This window comes from Macrobrachium nipponense, chromosome 30 (genome assembly GCF_015104395.2).
Source record: "Macrobrachium nipponense isolate FS-2020 chromosome 30, ASM1510439v2, whole genome shotgun sequence".
Taxonomy (NCBI): Eukaryota; Metazoa; Arthropoda; class Malacostraca; order Decapoda; family Palaemonidae; genus Macrobrachium; species Macrobrachium nipponense.
Genome location: NC_087218.1, coordinates 42,907,599 through 42,926,403, shown reverse-complemented (window position 1 = coordinate 42,926,403; position 18,805 = coordinate 42,907,599). Strand labels below are relative to the sequence as shown.

Below are 18,805 nucleotides of genomic sequence, written 5' to 3'. Positions count from 1 at the left end.
TGAGGGAAATACAAGGAAATATCTAACCTAATCTAGGGTAGGGAGCTTTGCCCCTCCATCATACCTAACTTTGGGCACTGTACATCAAAATAATAAGTTGCGACTTAACTTACGCCTCTGTGGAGTAACAAAATTCCACTTAATTGGGGAACTTACAAGAAAATAAGATTCCAGAAACTCTAGCCAACGTTACCTTCAATGCACTGGGAGGGAAAAAAACTGATAGCGAGCCACACACCAGTGAAATAGAAAAAGTCCAAGTGGGTAACTACATTTGTTGGTGAATATCTCATAATAATATATTTTCAATAAATGTTAGTGTGATTTCTGTAGTGATCATATTAACCATTTCATAATATGATGACACATAGCGGGTCTATAAATTTTTTTCGTAAGTCAAGAAATTTTTTTCTGTAAGTGCAGAGATGACGTGCCAGGCACATCATATGTAAGTTATTTTCGCAAAAAATTAAGAAAAAAAAAAGATGCGTCAATCATAGAAAACGTAGTTGACGCCATTGGGTCGACAAATGATGAATCTCGAAGAAAACGCAAACCCTATGCCGCTAGCTTATTTAGCTATGATACAAATCAACATAAGTAGCTTGAAAAATCTGAAAATTGCACTCCGTAAAAAATTTGCATTTTTTAATCAATTACATTTATAGCAAACTATTGCTTCCATGTTTAAGATCAAACATTTCTACACAATTTAGGTATAAAACAAAGTCCCCAAACCTAAATATTATATTTTTCATGATATAAAAAAAATTATTTTTTTTTCTTAAAAATTTGATGTTCATCACATTTTTTTTATTATTTCTAAGCCTTGTAAAATGTTCTGATTGCTTTAGGAAATAATTCAATCTTTTGCCGACATGATAACACTAACCTGAAGTGTATATCGGTTATAGTTCGGATGTACCGAATTTTACCAAAAAAATTTTCCAAGGAAGTGTTCTTTTCGATCCAGGGAAAAGTCGTGTACCTTTCACCCTTATATTTTCAGCCTGTGCGCAAGAGGGTTAAGGTGAAAATATAAGGAGGAACAGATAATAATTCATGTACAGGTATTTACCTATGAATAAGAATGGGAAAATTTCCATTGTATTATAAGTCCATTGTAGTTGTCTTGAAAGTCTTCTTTTACTTTGTGGATGCTGTTTTGGAAGTTATTGAACATGCGCTGTATATAGGTGCTTGTGAGATACATATTTTTTGTTTGTGTTTACAGTGTTGCAAGCTTTTGTCTTTTATATGGATAACCTTCAACTAGAGTTGCTTCAATTGTAGTCCTCTGGGTCTTTTACCATTGAAGCGAATTATTTCCCTCTTTTCTGTCTTTCCCAATCTGTGGGCCACCATGGCAGAGAGGGCTGAAAGTCTTTCCTCTTGTAGAAGGAGCACTGGTCTTGCTGCCATCAAGGACCAAGTACTGGGAGAAGTCAGTCTAACAGGAGCAGAAACATTATCTTGGTCCCATCAAGACCAGTTAGTCAAAGTAAGATACTTGTGTCAATCTTCTTTTCATAACTTCCTGTACGAAGGATTTCCAGGTAATGGATATTGTTCAGGGTGCCTGTTATGATGACCATTCCATGATCAGCATCCGTCAGTCCACTTAGATTCCAGCACACTTTACCCCTGGCTTTGCAGCTGTACCTTGCCTTCAGCTTTCATCTGTTCAAAACTAGTGCTTGTTGGTAGTGGCTTGGTCCCCCTAGCTTGGGATGAGAGAGTACACTGTTTTCTGAATGAAAGCATTCTTGATGAGTTTTGTCCATAATTGTGATGACTTAAGAGAAAAATAGCTAGCATAGCAGCTCTATACTTTGTCCTCTGTTGAGTGTACCTTAGGTTTCATCCTCGAGGTGACACCATCCTTGCTTGGTGGGAGAGGTGATTCTCTACTCCATGGATCAGGATATTTCCTTCTCTTTGTACCAACAGTCCTATATGTTGAAAATAGTTTTCCAGCTTGGATGGATTCATTAATAGCCACTCGAGTGCCTTACAGCAGTTCATTGTTGCCTGGCTCTTGAGTGGACTTGACCCTGAACCAGTTTTCCACTCCATGCAAAGCTCTAGTTTTATGATCCTTCATCCTTTATTTTTAGTCTCAGTCCAGGAGTAGAACAGGAAAGGGGAATAGGATTGCTGAGACTTGAGTTTATTCTTTGCCTTTTTCATATACTGATTTATAATTGGACTTGTGGGTGGAGTACAGTATGGTGTCTTGGAAAGTTGCATAACCTTGACCTACTCTCACTTTGGTATTCCATTATGGGAACCTAGCCCTTGTTACCTCTTTTAAGATGTTCAAGTTACAAAGGTAGAGGTACACCTCTGCTTCATCCATTCATTTGATACACACTCACCGTTGTCTGTTGGAAGAAGCCTATATGTGCTTACCCTTCTCTTCACAAATAACCAAACTTCCAACATTAGTTGTGTAGACAATATATTTTTGCATGATCATTTAAAGAGATGATCCAGTCATATATTTTTTCTGAGGATTGTATATCCTGATGCAGGTTTTCATAATGGAAGGCTGGGGGAAAAATGAAACTGAAGAAGCTGGACAGTTGAAATAGGAGAATGGGAACTGAGACAGATGGAAAGTTCAAAGATAAATTATGTATCAGGGGATTGAAAAAATGTTGCCCGAGGCCTTTAATTCCTTGACTATGCTGCAAGAGGGAATTCCTTGACTATGCTGCATGAGGGTAAGGCACTAGGGTATTGCATTATGAAATATTGACACCACCTTGAGTAAGACTAAGGTTTATATCTTCACATGATGAAACATTAATACTTGAAGATTGGGATATTATCAAGAATTACTATAAGCTAATCCAAGTATGAATATCATTTTTGAGAATTATAAATTCATAATTGTTGTTATCTGAAGTTCACTGAAAATGAAGTTCAAGATTGAGTGTTCATCCTGGATGTTGCTTGCAGAGTAAACAAAATCTTTTTTTTAATCAGTTTCTTGATACTCATTGACTTTGTAGGAATTTTTGCAATATATATTTTTTAGTTTGTTACATAATTCAGTTAGTGACAATGACATTTAATAGTGTTTTTATACATATCTGAGACTATATACGTATCTAAATTTACAGGTCCTAAAAACACTTCCCTGGAACAAGGTCACGATTCACGTGGTGTGTGTTGAATACAAACACGTACCTGAAGGAGGGGCTTCACTCACATCTTTTCTACAGGAGAGAGGTTATGCCCTTCACTCCACCGTAGGGGATGACCTCATCTTTGTAAGAAAAGAATTAATGGAGGGACATAGCAAGGAGGGAATATTATAGCAGCTTCTTATGATGTAGGATTTGCTACTTCAAATGGCATTTTGTTTTATTAGTATATGATGCTTTGTTGGCTTATATTTATTTTGCTCGTTGTATAGTACAGTGTAGTTTATAAAAGGTTTGTGAATAATTTAAGCAGGAATCCAATATATTTTTATAAGGCTTCATGTCAGCATGAAGTATTATTTGGAACTTGGTGACACATTTTGCATTGCTAGAGTTCTGTTTTATAGTAAAATGGGAAAACCCTTATAAAAAAATAAGAGATCTACATATAATGTATCAGTTTTATTATGGGATTTTATTAAATTGCTATTATTTTAAAGAATATTTTTTTTTTTTATGATGTGAAACAATTCCTCAGCATTCAGTGAGATCTCAGTACCCAATAGTTTTATCATATGCAGTATTAAAATTCTTTTAATAGCAGTAAACTGATTAAGCATGTATTTTGCATAACTATTCTGCAAAGTTAATGTCTACATAAGAATGAGGGATTGTTTCAACTCATCATGGTATTTATTAAGAACAACATATAAGAATATGAACTGTTTCTGTGTAGTTTTTGTTCTTCACATTCACGACAATAAATCAGTTGAAGTTTATAGGTCTATGGATAATGAACACTTCAGACTTCAGTCCCAATGCATTTTGGTAAGATACATAAATATCGTAAAGAACAGCAACCTACAGTATGAATTTGAAGATCGGAAACAGTTATAAAGACAAGGATTCAAATGTCTCTCACAAAGAATCAAACAGGCAAACATATATTAAGCAAGATAGAAGTGTACCATAATTGGATAAGTTTTAACCACTGTTATCCATGGTTTCGTTAAATTACCACTTGTTAGGTAGAATGAAAAAAAAAAAGCTATAGAGTTTGTCTGCCTTTGGCCAGGCATGCAGTCCAAGTTGAAAATGAGGGGTATGCAATTCCCAAGAATACCTTCATTCATTGTTTGTCTTGAAAATATTATACTATAAATACCTTTAGCTAATTTTTCAGTGTTCAAGATTGTAAAACACTTAGTCCTGCTTAAACAATAGATTTATTTAAATTTTTTTGCCTTTGATATTCATTCCATGAGGTTAAATAATATGGATTTTATTATAGAATATTCACAGTACCAATTTCCAACATTTGGACATCTTGAAAAATGCCTGCTTATTAGATAGTGCTGTTTGGCTTGGATGAAAATGGAAATGGCAGAGAACATTGTTCACGTATGACTTCAGTGAAGCTTCGCTGATTCTTGTATGATCAGTCGGCCCATAACCATAATGAGGAGATATCACAGTATGTACTCTCCCTTCCAGTACAATGTTGAGCCATTTCTTGGAAATTTTTGAATGACTGAATGCTCTAAAAGGTAACCATGGTTAATTCCTCAGATCTTAATCTGTCCTCTTGATCTAAATCAATAGCTAGTGAGGTTTGGTCACTTTTCATTTTTTATTATATCCACACGATTGCTGAAGTCTCCCAGTCTAAAAGGTTTAAAAAACTAATCAGTTGCTTCATACTTATATTATCACCGGCACTGCTTTTACAACAAAAGGAAATGTCCCAATACAATTTACATTTGTTTACAGGTTTATCCTCTTGCCTACTACAACAAACTTGAGTATTCAAGAATTATCTAGCAATAAAAAAAATTTTCGACGTCACCAACATAGGAAATCTGGAGATTTTTTAAGAAAAAAGTAACCCATTATTTTCTATTTTACATTTTTACATGATTTCTGGACAGTACTGAAAGTATTCATTAGCTTTGTTTCATCCAAAAACTCATAAATGAGGTTATATACATGAATTAAAACAGTTCTAGAAATACTTGGTGGAATTGTATTAAAAGAAAAGTTGTAACTCAATCAATCAAAAGACAAAACTATGTTTTAATGTCAACATTATGACTCAATGATCATGTAGATGCTTTATTTTTGTGTCCTAATAGTCCATGGTTCACCCTTGTGTCTGTCAGACAGGAGGTGGCAATCTAATGTCAGTAGTTACAGGTACGTGAGGAATCCAAGCTTGCTTTTCAAGTGGCCATATGTGAATTGATACCAAGAAGAAGAGAGGATACTCACTACACAATTAATGGATTTATATAAAAAACTGTATTAAATAAATAGTTTTTCATCAAATTCCATTACTCATATACACATGAACCTTTATTTAGGAAGGAGGTTGACAAAACTCTATTCCAAGGGATCAGAATAAAGTCCCTGGTACCCCAGAGGTTTGTACAGGGTACAAACAGAACCATATTAGTATAAAATAGAAGAGGCTCTTTCAAGATTAGAAAATTAAGAGCACCTACCACTAATATGAGCTACAGTAACTGGTAACCCTGAATATGTGTCTCTTGACAGTGCCATGAATGAGGAGTGGTGATGAAGAGGAGTACCCAAACTCCTCTCCCACAAGTACACCACTGAGATCATCAGCTTCAGTCTAGAGGAGAATGTGTTCTTCAGATCTGTTTAACAGGAGACATTTTGGAGTTGTTCCTGAAGTTCTTGGTGACCCGAATATGGATCTTGAGACAATTCTCACAGGGCAGAGTAAACAATCCTCACTATCAGTGAGTGAAGATGGGTATGAACTGTGAAAGGATGAGCATTAAAATCCTGGTTACTAGTTGTCCATCTTTACCATAAAATGTGAGTGAGCAGAAAGCTTACAGAGTATTACCCTGTTCTTTGAGTTACCTTACCAGAGTGTGAGTTTCTCCATAATGCTTTGAAGAGGCAAAGTCTATGAGGAAAACCATTGGGAGGGTGACAGCTCACAAGAGAGACTTGCTAAAAAAGGGTTAGTAAGAAAGTTTTTACCAGCCTCTTCAGAACCTTAGAACCAAAGAAGGTCCCAACAGTAAATTTAGTGACACAAGAAACCTCCTAAATAAAGTGCTGAAAGAGTCAAGTCAGTTCAAGCCCAAGTCCAGTTTATAGCCCTCATAAATGATAAAAAGCGATAAATGATACAGCAGCTGTGGTCAAGAGAATAGTGGCATTGATCACATTAATACCCCTCCATTACATCAACAGAAGAATCAGGTCCACATTCCCTGGTCTGTAATGGCTGCTGCTGCAACTTAATAAAAATGTTTCTCTCCTGGAAAGGATTATCAAGAAGAGTAGCTAGATGACTATGGAAATTTTTTTCCAGCGATACTATACCACAGTGGATTGTGAACCCCCTCCTGCTGGGATCAAATGGGTTAGGGACAGAAAATAGAGTCTATGCCATATGCAAGACAATCTTTAAAACAATTAGTATATGTACTATATCTGTCAAGTATCTGGACCGTGAATGACTGTGTCATTTAGCTTATCTAAAGTTTAAAGGTTAAAGCAACATTATGACCGTACAGTAACTCTGAAGACACGGTACAATGATACAATAAATGCAGAAAACTAAGACAAATCCGAACGTTACTCATTCTTAAAACTCTATTTGAGGAATTTAGCACCATTAATAAAGTTTATGCTTGAAGTCCAATAACGCTGATTTTTAATATAACCTTAAGAGACTGTGAACAAACTACAATTATGCACCAAAAAAATGTTAAACTTTGAAGGTTATAGTTGTTTTCCTTGCCTTAAAAGGTCAATTGTATTGTTAAAATTATTTGCTTCAGTTTACAGAACCTTTCTTCACTTCTACTGCCTATGTCATTATCAGAAGAATGAAAGTACAGTATATGAACAAATAGGCCTGAGAGTACAAAGCCATACACACTTTTCTTTGGCAGGAATCACCAGAATCCCCACAAATTACCATTTTTAAACATTGGTAAGCATGTTTTCCACTCCACTTATAGTTAGAAAGAAAGTTAAGCCCGTCACTAAATCTGCAAAATAAAAAAATAAAAAAAACAAATTTCAATGTGACAACTGTCAATTATCAGGAGGACTGAAAAGTGTCATGAAGCAAATCTGTTAGCCCAAGATGAAACTCTAAGTAGACAAATCTTTGTTTTGCATAAAGATTCCTCACAGTTTACAGTAAAATGTCTATATGTATCTTTTTGTGACTTTTACAGCAAACTTTTGTTCAATTTAACTTCAATATGTTCTTGAAAAAATGAGAAAAATTACTAATCCTTCCTTCCCATTTGCAGCACACAATAAAATGTTTAGGAATGAGTATATCCAAAGAAAAGTCAATCAGAAACATTAAGTAAATATTACATCCTTTAAGCAATGTTAGAAGTTTCTTGTTTATTGATCATATACTTATGTAACATTGAGGGATACAAACAGAACCACCAATGAAAATGCAGGGAAAGGAAGGTGAAAAAGAATTTAGTTCAAATCTAGCCAAATACCTAAGTTGTAGAAATAAACCAAGAAAAATTGGCTCATTACATGCAGTTCAGAAGAGATCAGTTGATTCCTGTTATCCACAAACAATTGTGAGAGCCTCAAGAAATGGAGAGGAAAAACCATTCAGTGTGTTCTTTATTTCAAAGAAATCAAGCCTGAGTTTTGGGGGGGTAATTCCATAAGAAGCAGGTTTGAACCCTGTTTCTTTCAATTCCAAAGTCCTTCCATACTAATTTTGGTTTGAAAAAAATACATAAAAAGAATGGATCATCCTAGGTAATATCAGACAACCTGATTTTGAATATAACCTCCCCACACCAAACACACAAGCAGTCAAGGATTTAATTCCAGCAAATGTCTGCATGTGGCTTTGGCTACGTTTCTATTATTTGAGTTTCTTGGGATTCTCAGAAGGTAAACCATATATAGTACCATTTCTGAGTTTGTCTAAAAAAAAAATCCTTCCTAATACTTATCATAGTGTAGCCTTCCTAATACCTATCATAGTGTAATGAGTACAATTCTTTGTAAACCTTTGTGGAGCCACGATATAAAAACAAAACTCAATGAGCATTTTTGAGTCACCTAAAAACAATACTGATGCCAATGCAATTTAGAACTTTAGTTAACAGCGTGACATTGGTATTACATTGAAACCTTCGCAAGTTCTCACTACATAAAATGTTTTATTACTCCAGCATGGTATGAGGTTGACTGTAGTGAGAATAAATTTTAAAACAAATATCAGATACCAAATAAGCTGTTCCATTACACACACACAATTGAATTATGAAAATATTTACTGAGGAAACCAAAGGCTTCTAACTGATAAAATATCAACAAAATGTAATTAGAGAACAATTTTGCAAAGCAATTGCATTGATAAATTTTGGAGCACTAACTAGAAAGTTCTTCCATCTATGTGAGTTAAATATTTTTTCAACTCTAAAGTTGTAACTCATTCACCTGGATTTTTATATATTATCAAAGTCACCTGGTATATTTTACAGACAAAAGAAACAAAAACTACCCCGGTAAGCACATTGTAAAACATGAAAAGTGATAAAAGAATATCAGTACAGCAAATAAAATTCAACGTTATGCTGCATTCTGTATGCAAAGAATCTTAAAAGTACAGTGATGCTCAAATCTCATGCGACATGACTCCATAGGATTTCGTTCAAAATTCACTAACTGGCAACTAGCATGCTCCATATTTATATCTATTATTTCAATGCGGAAACGCGATTATTGCATACAATATGGACATAATATGTTTCATAAAAGTGAAATCTGTCATATATTTCAAAACTGTAAGAAAATGTCACGTGTAGCAAATTTCAGAAAAAAACTCTTCCGAAACATTTTCAAAACTTTCGTTCACACATCGCTGAAGCATTTGACCAAAATGAAGTCGTCATCAAGCATCAGTTCAAATAAATAAAAGAGGAAAAAAATTATCATAACATTAATAATGCTTCCAAAGCCAACATAAAATTTGAAATAGTCCTATTTGATTGCTTTTACACGTCAATGCTGAAAAAAAAAAACAAAAAAATGTAAATATGTATATGCAAAAGTAGAATGCGCCCACCGATATCAACGTGTGAGGGGAGCGTGTGTGACGTATCTGTCATTAGTGTCCGTGCAACAACCACCCGGTATAAAATAAGTAGGTCTACACTGAGTAGCGACAATGAAATTATCTTGAAAACACTTACTTTATATGTGTTAGAGGAATATTTGGATTTTCATACGTAATTAATTGTTATAATTCTTAAACATTTAAAAAATTATTGTTCCTAGGCCTAGGTATTAGATTTCTTTAGTTTACAATTAACAGTCACATCTCTCTATTAACAATTTCTGGCCAAAAAGCAAATGAGGTAATCAACACATTCTTGCTCTTCAAGTTACCTTATGAAAGAATAAATTATACACCAAAAGCGAGGAGGCCTTTTAAGAAAATAATATTTTAAACCACTTGAAAAATGATATTGTTAAGATACAATAAAGTTTTGTACATACTTACCCGGCAGATATATACTTAGCTATAGACTCGGTCGTCCCGACAGAATTTCAAAACTCGCGGCACACGCGACAGGTAGGTCAGGTGATCCACCATTCCCGCCGCTGGGTGGCGGGGTCTGGAACTATTCCCGTTTTCTAAGCCATAATTTCTCTTACACCTGTCTCCTGAGGGGAGGCTGGGTGGGCCATTAATCGTATATATCTGCCAGGTAAGTATGTACAAAACTTTATTGTATCTTAACAATATCATTTTTGTACAAGTAACTTACCCAGCAGATATATACTTAGCTGATTGGCACCCTTGGTGGCGGGCAAGAGACAGCTAAAAACAAAATAATACTTAACTAAATACATTAAAAAACAGGGAAAAAACAACCTATGTTCTTGGATAACATAATCCATAGTTCCTACCTTATTGGGCTGAAGACTTCATGACTACTGTCGATGAGTCTGCTTGCCTCAAGAGTTTCAACGAGGAATGAACCTATGGTTGAATAACTCTTTGGATCGTGTCAATGGGGGCTAGCCCGCTTACGCGACAGAGCCTATACTGGATCGTACCAATGGGGGCTGACCCACTTACATGGTAGAGCCTTGACCTTTTGTCATATCAATGGAGACTCGCCCTCTTACATGACAGAGTTAAGGTTATTAAACAAATCACAAAGAGCACTGAAGCCAATCCCGATCACCTGACCAATGGTTAGTCTTGTTACAATCTATGAATTGTAAGAGGGTCGCTATTCCCTCTGACAATTAACCAATAAAAACAACCACCAATAAACAGTAATTTAAGCCTTAAACTAAATAGGAAGGATTAGCCTCAGCCCCTTCTCCCAGCACTGAATTCGCCGAAACATACGCTCCCAGAGCAAAGCACTTTTCGTACGAAATTTTAACATCTCTTAGGTAATTCGAGGCGAACACCGAATTACATCTCCAAAATGTCGAATCTATAAGAGCCTGAAGCGACCATGTTTTGTGAAATGCCATCGACGTAGCTATGGCTCTCACTTCATGAGCTCTCACTCTGAGAACCTTGAAATGCTCTTCTTCGCATTTAAGGTGAGCTTCCCTTATTACATCTTTTATGAAGAATGTAAGGGCGTTCTTAGAAATCGCTCTTTTCGGATCTCTTACAGAGCACCAAAGACTTTCTTCTGTACCTTTCAGCAACTTCTTCTTCTCCAGGTAGAACTTGAGTGCCCTGACTGGACACAAAGTCCTCTCTAGTTCTCTCCCTGTTAATGAAGATATTCCTTTTATCTCAAAGCTTCTTGGCCAAGGCTTTGAGGGATTTTCATTTTTCGCTAGAAAAAATGGTTGAAAGGAGCAAATCGCTGAATCTTTCTTAAACCCCACTTTACCTTCCAAAGCTTGCAAACTCGCTCACTCTCTTGGCTGTTGCTAACGCAAAAAGGAATAAAGACTTTTCTTGTTAAGTCCCTAAACGAAGCTGCGTGAGACGGTACGAATTTTTCCAAGACATTAGGAACTTGAGGACCACATCCAAGTTCCAGCTAGGCTTCTTGATTACATGTTCTTTCGTGGTCTCAAAAGACTTTATAAGGTCATGAAGATCTTTATTGTTTGTCAGATCTATTCCTCTATGTCGAAAAACTGAGGCCAGCATACTTCTGTAACCCTTCACTGTTGAAACTGCCCAGGTTACAGTCTTTTCTCAAATATAGGAGAAAATCTGCGATTTCAGTTACAGAGGTACTGGAGGAGGATATTTTCTTTTCACTACACCATCTTCTAAACAACTCCCACTTCGACTGATATACTTTAGAAGTGGAGACTTTTCTGGCTCTTGCAATAGCCTTCGCCACTTCTCGTGAAAAGCCCCTTGCTCTGACAAGTCCTTCGACAGTCTGAAGGCGGTCAGACTTAGAGCGGGGAGGTTTTTGTGAAAACCTGTCGAAGTGGGGTTGTTTGAGAAGATCGTTCCTTAGTGGAAGCGATCTTGGAAAATCCACTAACCACTCCAGCACCTCTGTGAACCAATCGAGAGCCGGCCAAAAGGGAGCGATGAGGGTCATTCTTGTTCCTTCCGAGCAAGCGAACTTCCTCAACACTTCTCCTACTATCTTGAAAGGAGGGAAGGCGTACGCGTCCAAGCCCGTCCAATCTAGCAGAAAGCTGTCTACTGCTACTGCTTGAGGATCCGAGATCGGGGAGCAATAGGTTTCTAATCTGTGGTTCTTGTTGGTCGCGAACAGGTCTATATTGGGCCTTCCCCATAGATGCCACAGTTGTTGGCAAATCTGAGGATTGAGAGTCCATTCCGTGGGTAGGACTTGATCTTTTCTGCTTAACAGATCTGCCCGGACATTTTTCTCTCCCTGTACAAACCTTGTGAGGAGAGATCTTCCTTTCCTGTGCCCAAATCAGCAGATCCTTTGCTGATTCGTACAGGGAAAAGGAATGCGTCCCCCCTTGCTTCTTTATATAAGCGAGGGCTGTTGTGTTGTCCGAGTGAATCTGAATCCCCAGACCTGAGACCTGTTCCTCGAAATGAACCAAAGCTAGATGATGGCTGTTAGCTCTTTCTTGTTGATGTGCCAGGACACTTGTTCTCCTTCCCAAATGCCTGACACTTCTTGCGAACCTAGGGTTGCTCCCCACCCTGAATCTGAGGCGTCTGCAAACAACGCTAGGCGCGGGTTCTGTAAGCGAAGGGAGATTCCTTGGCTTAGTTTCTGTGGATCTAACCACCAACGGATATTCTCCTTGATCCGTTTCGAGATTGGAAAAGTCTCTCCCAGATTGTTGGACTTCCAATCCCACTTCTCCTTCAGATAAAATTGAAGGGGTCGTAGGTGAAGTCTTCCTAAGGAAACGAACTGTTCCATCGAGGAGAGGGTCCCCAGCAAGCTCATCCATTCCCTCGCGGAACAATGTTCTTTTCCTTAAGAAGACTGACACCTTTTCTAGGCAGCGTTCTCTCCTTTCCTGCGAAGGATACGCTAGAAAATCCCGAGAATCCATCTGAATCCCCAGATAGACAATACTTTGCTGGGGAGTCAGCATGGATTTCTCGTGATTTACTAAAAGTCCTAAGGACTTTGTCAACTTTAGAGTCACTAAAAGGTCCTCCAGACATTTTTTCTCCGATTGGGCTCTTATTAGCCAATCGTCCAGATATAACGAGATCCTGATCCCTTCCAGATGTAGCCAATAAGCTACATTCTTCATGATGTCCGTAAAGACTTGAGGGGCAGTCGAAAGTCCGAAGCACATCGCTCGGAACTGGAACACTTTCCCTTGGAACATGAACCTCAGATATTTCCTTGCTGCCGGATGAATTGGCACATGGAAATACGCATCCTGAAGGTCCAGGGACACCATCCAGTCCCCTGGACGAAGAGCAGATAGAACAGAGGAAGACGTCTCCATTGAAAATTTCTTCTTCAAGACAAAGAAATTCAGGGCACTGACGTCTAGAACTGGTCTCCATCCCCCCGATGCTTTCGGTACCAGGAATAGCCGATTGTAGAAATCCTGGGGACTGGAGATCTGAACCAGTTCTACCGCTTCCTGGAAATCATCTGTTCCACTGCTTGCAACATAGCAAGCTTTCGGACCGGATCCGTGTATCTGGCGGTTAACTCCCTTGGAGTTGTCGTCAAGGGAGGATTTTCCCTGAAGGGGATCAAGTATCCTTTTTTCAGGATAGAGAGGGACCAGGAGTCCGCTCCCTTCTGCGCCCAGACTTTGGCAAAGTGGAGTAGCCTGGCGCCTACTTTCGTCTGGAGGACTTGCTGTTCATCTAGACTTCCCGAAGGACCTTCTAGATGGTCTACTCTTTCTCTCTGGTCTTCGACCTCTAAGAGGGGCTCTAGAAGAGGAGGCCCCTCGAAAGGGCTGAACAAAAGAGCTCTCTTTCTTCTCTATCGGCACTGCCGGCCTAAACTTCTTGGCTGAGTGCGTGAGGAGATCTTGAGTTGCCTTCTCCGTAAGAGATTTCGAAACCTCTCTAACCAGTCTCTTGTGGAAAAGGTGCGGGATAAAGGAGCAAAAAGAAGAGATGTCCTTTGCAAGGGTGATACTGCTCTTGCTAAGAAAGAGCTAAAGACAGATCTCTTCTTCAAAACTCCCGTTCCAAAAAGAGAGGCAACTTCCACAGAACCGTCCATGACCGCTCTGTCCAGACAAGCCAGGACGCTCGAAAGTTCCTCCATGGAAACAAAGTCCGTGTCCTGAGCTCTCTTCGCTAATGTTCCTAACGCCCAGTCCATAAAGTTGAAGACTTCTAGGGTTTAAAAGAGGCCCTTTAGAAGGTGGTCCAGCTCACACATGCCCCAAGTCGCCTTAGCAGACAGTAACGACTTCCTCCTAGCAGAGTCCACTAAGGAAGCAAAATCCGCATCCGCGGAAGAAGGCAGGCCTAACCCCATCGGCTCTTTGGTCTCGTACCACCTTCCTGGTTTGCCTGTTAACTTGGAAGGAGGGCAGGAAAAAACTGTCTTGCCCGCTTCCCTTCTGGAAGTCAACCACTCTGAAAAAGTTTTCAATGCCTTTTTCATACAAAGAGCGGGGCGCATCTTAACGAAGGAAGACGATTTGAGAGCTTTAGTGCTGGACATCAACGATCCTGGTGAAGGAGGGTCCGCAGGATGAAGGGAGTCTCCGAACTCCTTTAGCAGCAAAAGAGAAAGTCTCTTGTAGTCCGAAACTGCTACATCTACAGGCTCTTCGTCTTCCGATACCTGGTCCAACGGATCTACAGAAGGAGATCGTTTTGGAGTGATCTGGCTCTTCCCGGGAGAAGAACTCCTTTCCCGAGAAGTGGGAGGGCGCGGACATTAGCACTCCTATACGAAGAGTGAGGCTCCTGTCTGTCGGCAACACTCTTGTGCCTACTAGACTCTTGTTGTCTAGGTTCGTCGGGTTCGTGGCGCTTGCTAGGCTCCTGGCGTCCTGATTCAGGGCGCTTGAAAAGATCCCCGCGTCCTGATTCCTGACGCTTAACAGGCTCTTGGCGCCCTAACACTTGACGCCTAACGTACTCCTGGCGTCCTGTTTTCTGGCGTCCTAACTCCTGGCGCCCTGACTCCTGACGCCCTGACTCCTGGCGCCCTGACTCCTGGCGCTGACTCTGGTTGCCCTGACTCCTGGTGCCCTGACTCATGGCGTCCTGGCTCAAAGCGTCCTGATTCCTGCCTTCTAGCAGAATCCTGAACGTCCTGAATCCAGCGTTCTAAGAGGCTCTTGACGTCCTTTCTTGCGTCTTGCTGCCTCTTTGCGTCTGTCTGGCTCCTGGTCCTGAAGACCCAAGGGATCCTGATACCTAAATCGGTTTTTCCGGTCCCTTGTAGCTAAACCGATCGAGACTTCTGCTCGATGCGCTGTGTCTAAGAGGGCGCTTCGGGGAAGCCAGCCTATAGGGCGAAAGGGCTCTTCTCTCAGGAGAACAACTCCTATCCGACGAGTCCCTTGACGAAGGCGATAAACGCCCTGGAGAACGTGAGAGTTCTCTCCTATACGAAGAAGGACGCTTAGCGGAACTCTTAACAGGGAGCGAGACATCCTTCCTCCTTGTAGAGTCCTTAGCAAAAGAGCCTACGAGCGACGCTAAACCTGCTCTTGCAGATTAACCAAAAACTTCTTGGTCGGATCCTGAAGAGCAGGCTCCTCTTGTCTAGTCCTCTTAGGTCCCGAAGGCCAATCCTCGGGAAAAGAAAACGCTCTGGGCTGGAGTCAGCAGCGTCTCCTTTAGGCGCCTTCCAGGCTCTCTTCAAAGGGCGCGAACGGGAGGCCGAACTCCATCCTCGTTTAGGAGAGGAAGAGTCTGAGGCCGAAAAACACTCCTTTAGGACGCCTTTTCTGCGGCAATCCGAGGCAGCCTGGGACTTAACAACAGGATCTGCCGAAGGGACGCCTGACCGTTGGGGATGTTCTGCATCCTCCCTGCGGCTTTCGACATTCCTCCTCCCCTGGTCCTGGGAGTTTGGAAGAGGTCTAGGCCTAGGAGAATGAGGAACCGGTCAGACGCCCCCTCCCCACTGCACTGGGGACACTGCACAAAGTCACTATCACCACTCTTACCTTGGTTTAGAGCTCGTAGCTGAGCTTGAAGTTTCTTAATTGAAGCTTTTACATTTTCCCTCTCTGATGAAGAATCTTTGGATTCAGAACAGGGAGAAGCAGCTGAGGCTAAGGGAAAATTGTTAGATGGAGAGTTAATTTCTTGTTCTAAGGAGCAAGATCTACTAGATGACCTAGCTGAAGCCTTCCTCACTCTATCTCTCTCAAGCTTCCTAACATATGATGATAATTCCTTCCATTCAAGCTCCGTAAGGTTCTCGCATTCCACACAGGTGTTAATAAAAGAACATTCATTCTCCCTGCATTTAGCGCAAATACTATGCGGATCTAATGCCGATTTAGGCAGCCTAACCTTACAGTCTTCCCTACTGCAAACTCTAAACATAGGTGAAGCCTTAGGCGTCAGACATCGTGAAAGAGTAGTCAAAACCAAAGTCGAAAAACAGTCCACAATAAGCGTATGCCAAGCCAGAGAAAAAACAGAATACGTCACCAAAAAACCAATCCAAATTCTCGGCAAACGAGTTGAAATCCAAGATGGAGGAACGAACAATAGGTGTTGTCCGTTCAACCGACAGAGAAATTATGGCTTAGAAAACGGGAATAGTTCCAGACCCCCCCGCCCGCCACCCAGCGGCGGGAATGGTGGATCACCTGACCTACCTGTCGCGTGTGCCGCGAGTTTTTGAAATTCTGTCGGGACGACCGAGTCCATAGCTAAGTATATATCTGCCGGGTAAGTTACTTGTACAAAAACAAGTGTTCCATACGCCTTGATATTAATACTTATGATATTTCGATTAATAGTCATCTTCTCCATATAATCAAAATCATCATCTTTTATTCCTCAAAGAAGAGGTAATCTCTACAAATATAAACATTGGTAACATTACATCTCATAAGGCTTAGATTATTCTTTTAGGCCTATAAATCATTTTGCAACATATAGGCAGCTTAAACGTAGCCTAAAACTTCAACATTCAAAGAACTGGTTGTAATTCATATTCCTATTGTATTCGTCAAAAAACATAATCTCTACAAATAAATTCATTAATAACAAGATCTATATCTCAGATGGCGTAGATTATTTTTTTAGGCCTATAAAACATTTTGCAACATACAGGCAGCTTAAACACAGTCGAAAGTTTCAACATTCAAAGAAAACTTGTTTTAATTCATATTCCTACGTTGAAAATGTTGTTATAACTGTTTAGCTTATTAGGTCTACTGTCATACAGCAGCAGACGTAGTTATGTTGACCAGTCCGAGGGGCATGTGAAGTGTGCTTTCATTTTTGGCACAGCTAACCTTATCACACCGCACTTTGAACTGAGCAGCGTAAAAAAAGAAAATCAGTTCAAATCACACAGATTACGAATTTTACCAATGCATAAAAGGGATCATATTTATATAACCATAAGGAAAATAGGGCTAGCTGTGAATTCACAAACTTTTCGACATGTATGACATTAGAAAAAAAATGATAACACTACTTGGCAACACCACGTTGAGTCTGAGAATCTGGATGATACAAAAAGAATCATGTCGCATGAGATTTGAGCACCACTGTACATAATGCAATTTTAAAGAGCAGTAACTTGAGGATAGCGCTATAAATAATGAAGTGAATTGATAAATACCATTTGAAGTGACTGTTGATATATAACATATAAAAAGCAACTGCATATGAAATTTTTCCAAAGTGCTGGAGTTGAACTGAGACCCATACAAACAAACTAACATCACAGCCTTCTCACTGGCTAGAACATTTCAGGGAAGAAATTAGCACCTTATGATTGGCCAAGACATCAGTTGCAGTGAATAATCAAGAAGAACAGAGGACAAGACAAACCTAATCATGGGAAGACAAACATACTTTAAGTAACATTTAAAACAATTATTAGGAAGGGTCTGGAATAAATCCTATATACAAGAAGTCAAAGGAAAGAACTTATATATTGGTATCACCGACCACAAGTTGCACTAAAGGACAAGAGGGAAAAATACCAAGTTCAATGTGGATGGAAGAAGATGGACATGAGTGTATGATGCCATATTACAATTGAAATTCACTTTACATAAACAATTCTTAACATTACCTAAGCAAGATAAAACATGCACAGGAAGCTTGACGGATGTATTAGACAGTGAAATATAATACTTTAACCTACACAAGAAATTTATATGTAGAATATAAAATGTTGCTATTAATGCTTCCCAGCCAACAAGATATTCAAAGTTTCTCTAGCAACAAGAACTAAAAAATTTTACAATAGCAGAAATCAATACATCTACAAAATATTACAGGCAGTCTCTGGTTTTCGGTGATCCAGTTTTATTGGGCTTGTCTAGTGCCATAAAATCAACAATTTAAAATATGATATTGTAATGATACAATAAAGTTTGTTCATACTTACCTGGCAGATATATATGTATAGCTGTTTTTGGAGAATACAGCTATATATATATATCTGACAGGTAAGTTTCATGAACAAACAATGGTTTATGGCTCACCATAAGGGTGCTTATGGCGCCGATAACTGGTTATTGGCGCCATTAATCGCCAAGGTTCAGTTAATGGCGGTTTTCGCTTATCAACACCTTGCTGAGAACGGAAACCCCCGCCAAAAACCGGCCACTGCCTGTATACACAAATGTAGCACATAAAAATAAAACAAAGTTCAAAGGGGAAATGTAGCTTGAAAAAGTATCCCTTTTCACAGAGTATATTATTATACCTAAATTATTTACTAAGAACAATTACACAGAAGATAGCAGATTTAATGTGGAGGAGTCAATATTCATGCAACATCCCTTTGAAATAATCAATACATTACATACTACTAGTACTTGAGGAAAAAATATAGGTAAGTGTATGCTCCACATGTATAAGTACCCACAATCAAATACTGCACAGGTACATAAAATCTAACAAGTTGAACTGAGAAAAGTACAGCAAAATTTACAATATTCTAAACTCTTTGAGCATACACATTACTCCTGGATTACAATAACACTCTTAGAAGCAGTACTTTTTTCAAGGCATTCTGCTGCACCTG

The 18,805-nt window shown here is 39.2% G+C and overlaps 1 protein-coding gene and 1 long non-coding RNA gene across 5 annotated transcripts in view; one reads left to right on the top strand and one right to left on the bottom strand.

Moving 5' to 3' along the window:
• The window catches only part of LOC135202475 (protein Star-like), a 21,163-nt gene extending 17,574 nt beyond the window's left edge, over positions 1-3,589 (top strand). For all 4 annotated transcript variants that reach the window (XM_064231885.1, XM_064231884.1, XM_064231886.1 and 1 more), the window contains exon 6: positions 3,129-3,589. In XM_064231885.1, the coding sequence (XP_064087955.1) occupies positions 3,129-3,326 (198 nt within the window). In that variant the 3' untranslated portion in view covers positions 3,327-3,589. The remainder of the gene's footprint in view (positions 1-3,128) is intronic.
• Positions 3,590-4,841: 1,252 nt separating this feature from the next.
• The window catches only part of LOC135202477 (uncharacterized), a 71,695-nt gene continuing 57,731 nt past the window's right edge, over positions 4,842-18,805 (bottom strand). The window contains exon 2 of the long non-coding RNA XR_010311750.1: positions 4,842-8,162. This is a non-coding gene — a long non-coding RNA (uncharacterized LOC135202477). The remainder of the gene's footprint in view (positions 8,163-18,805) is intronic.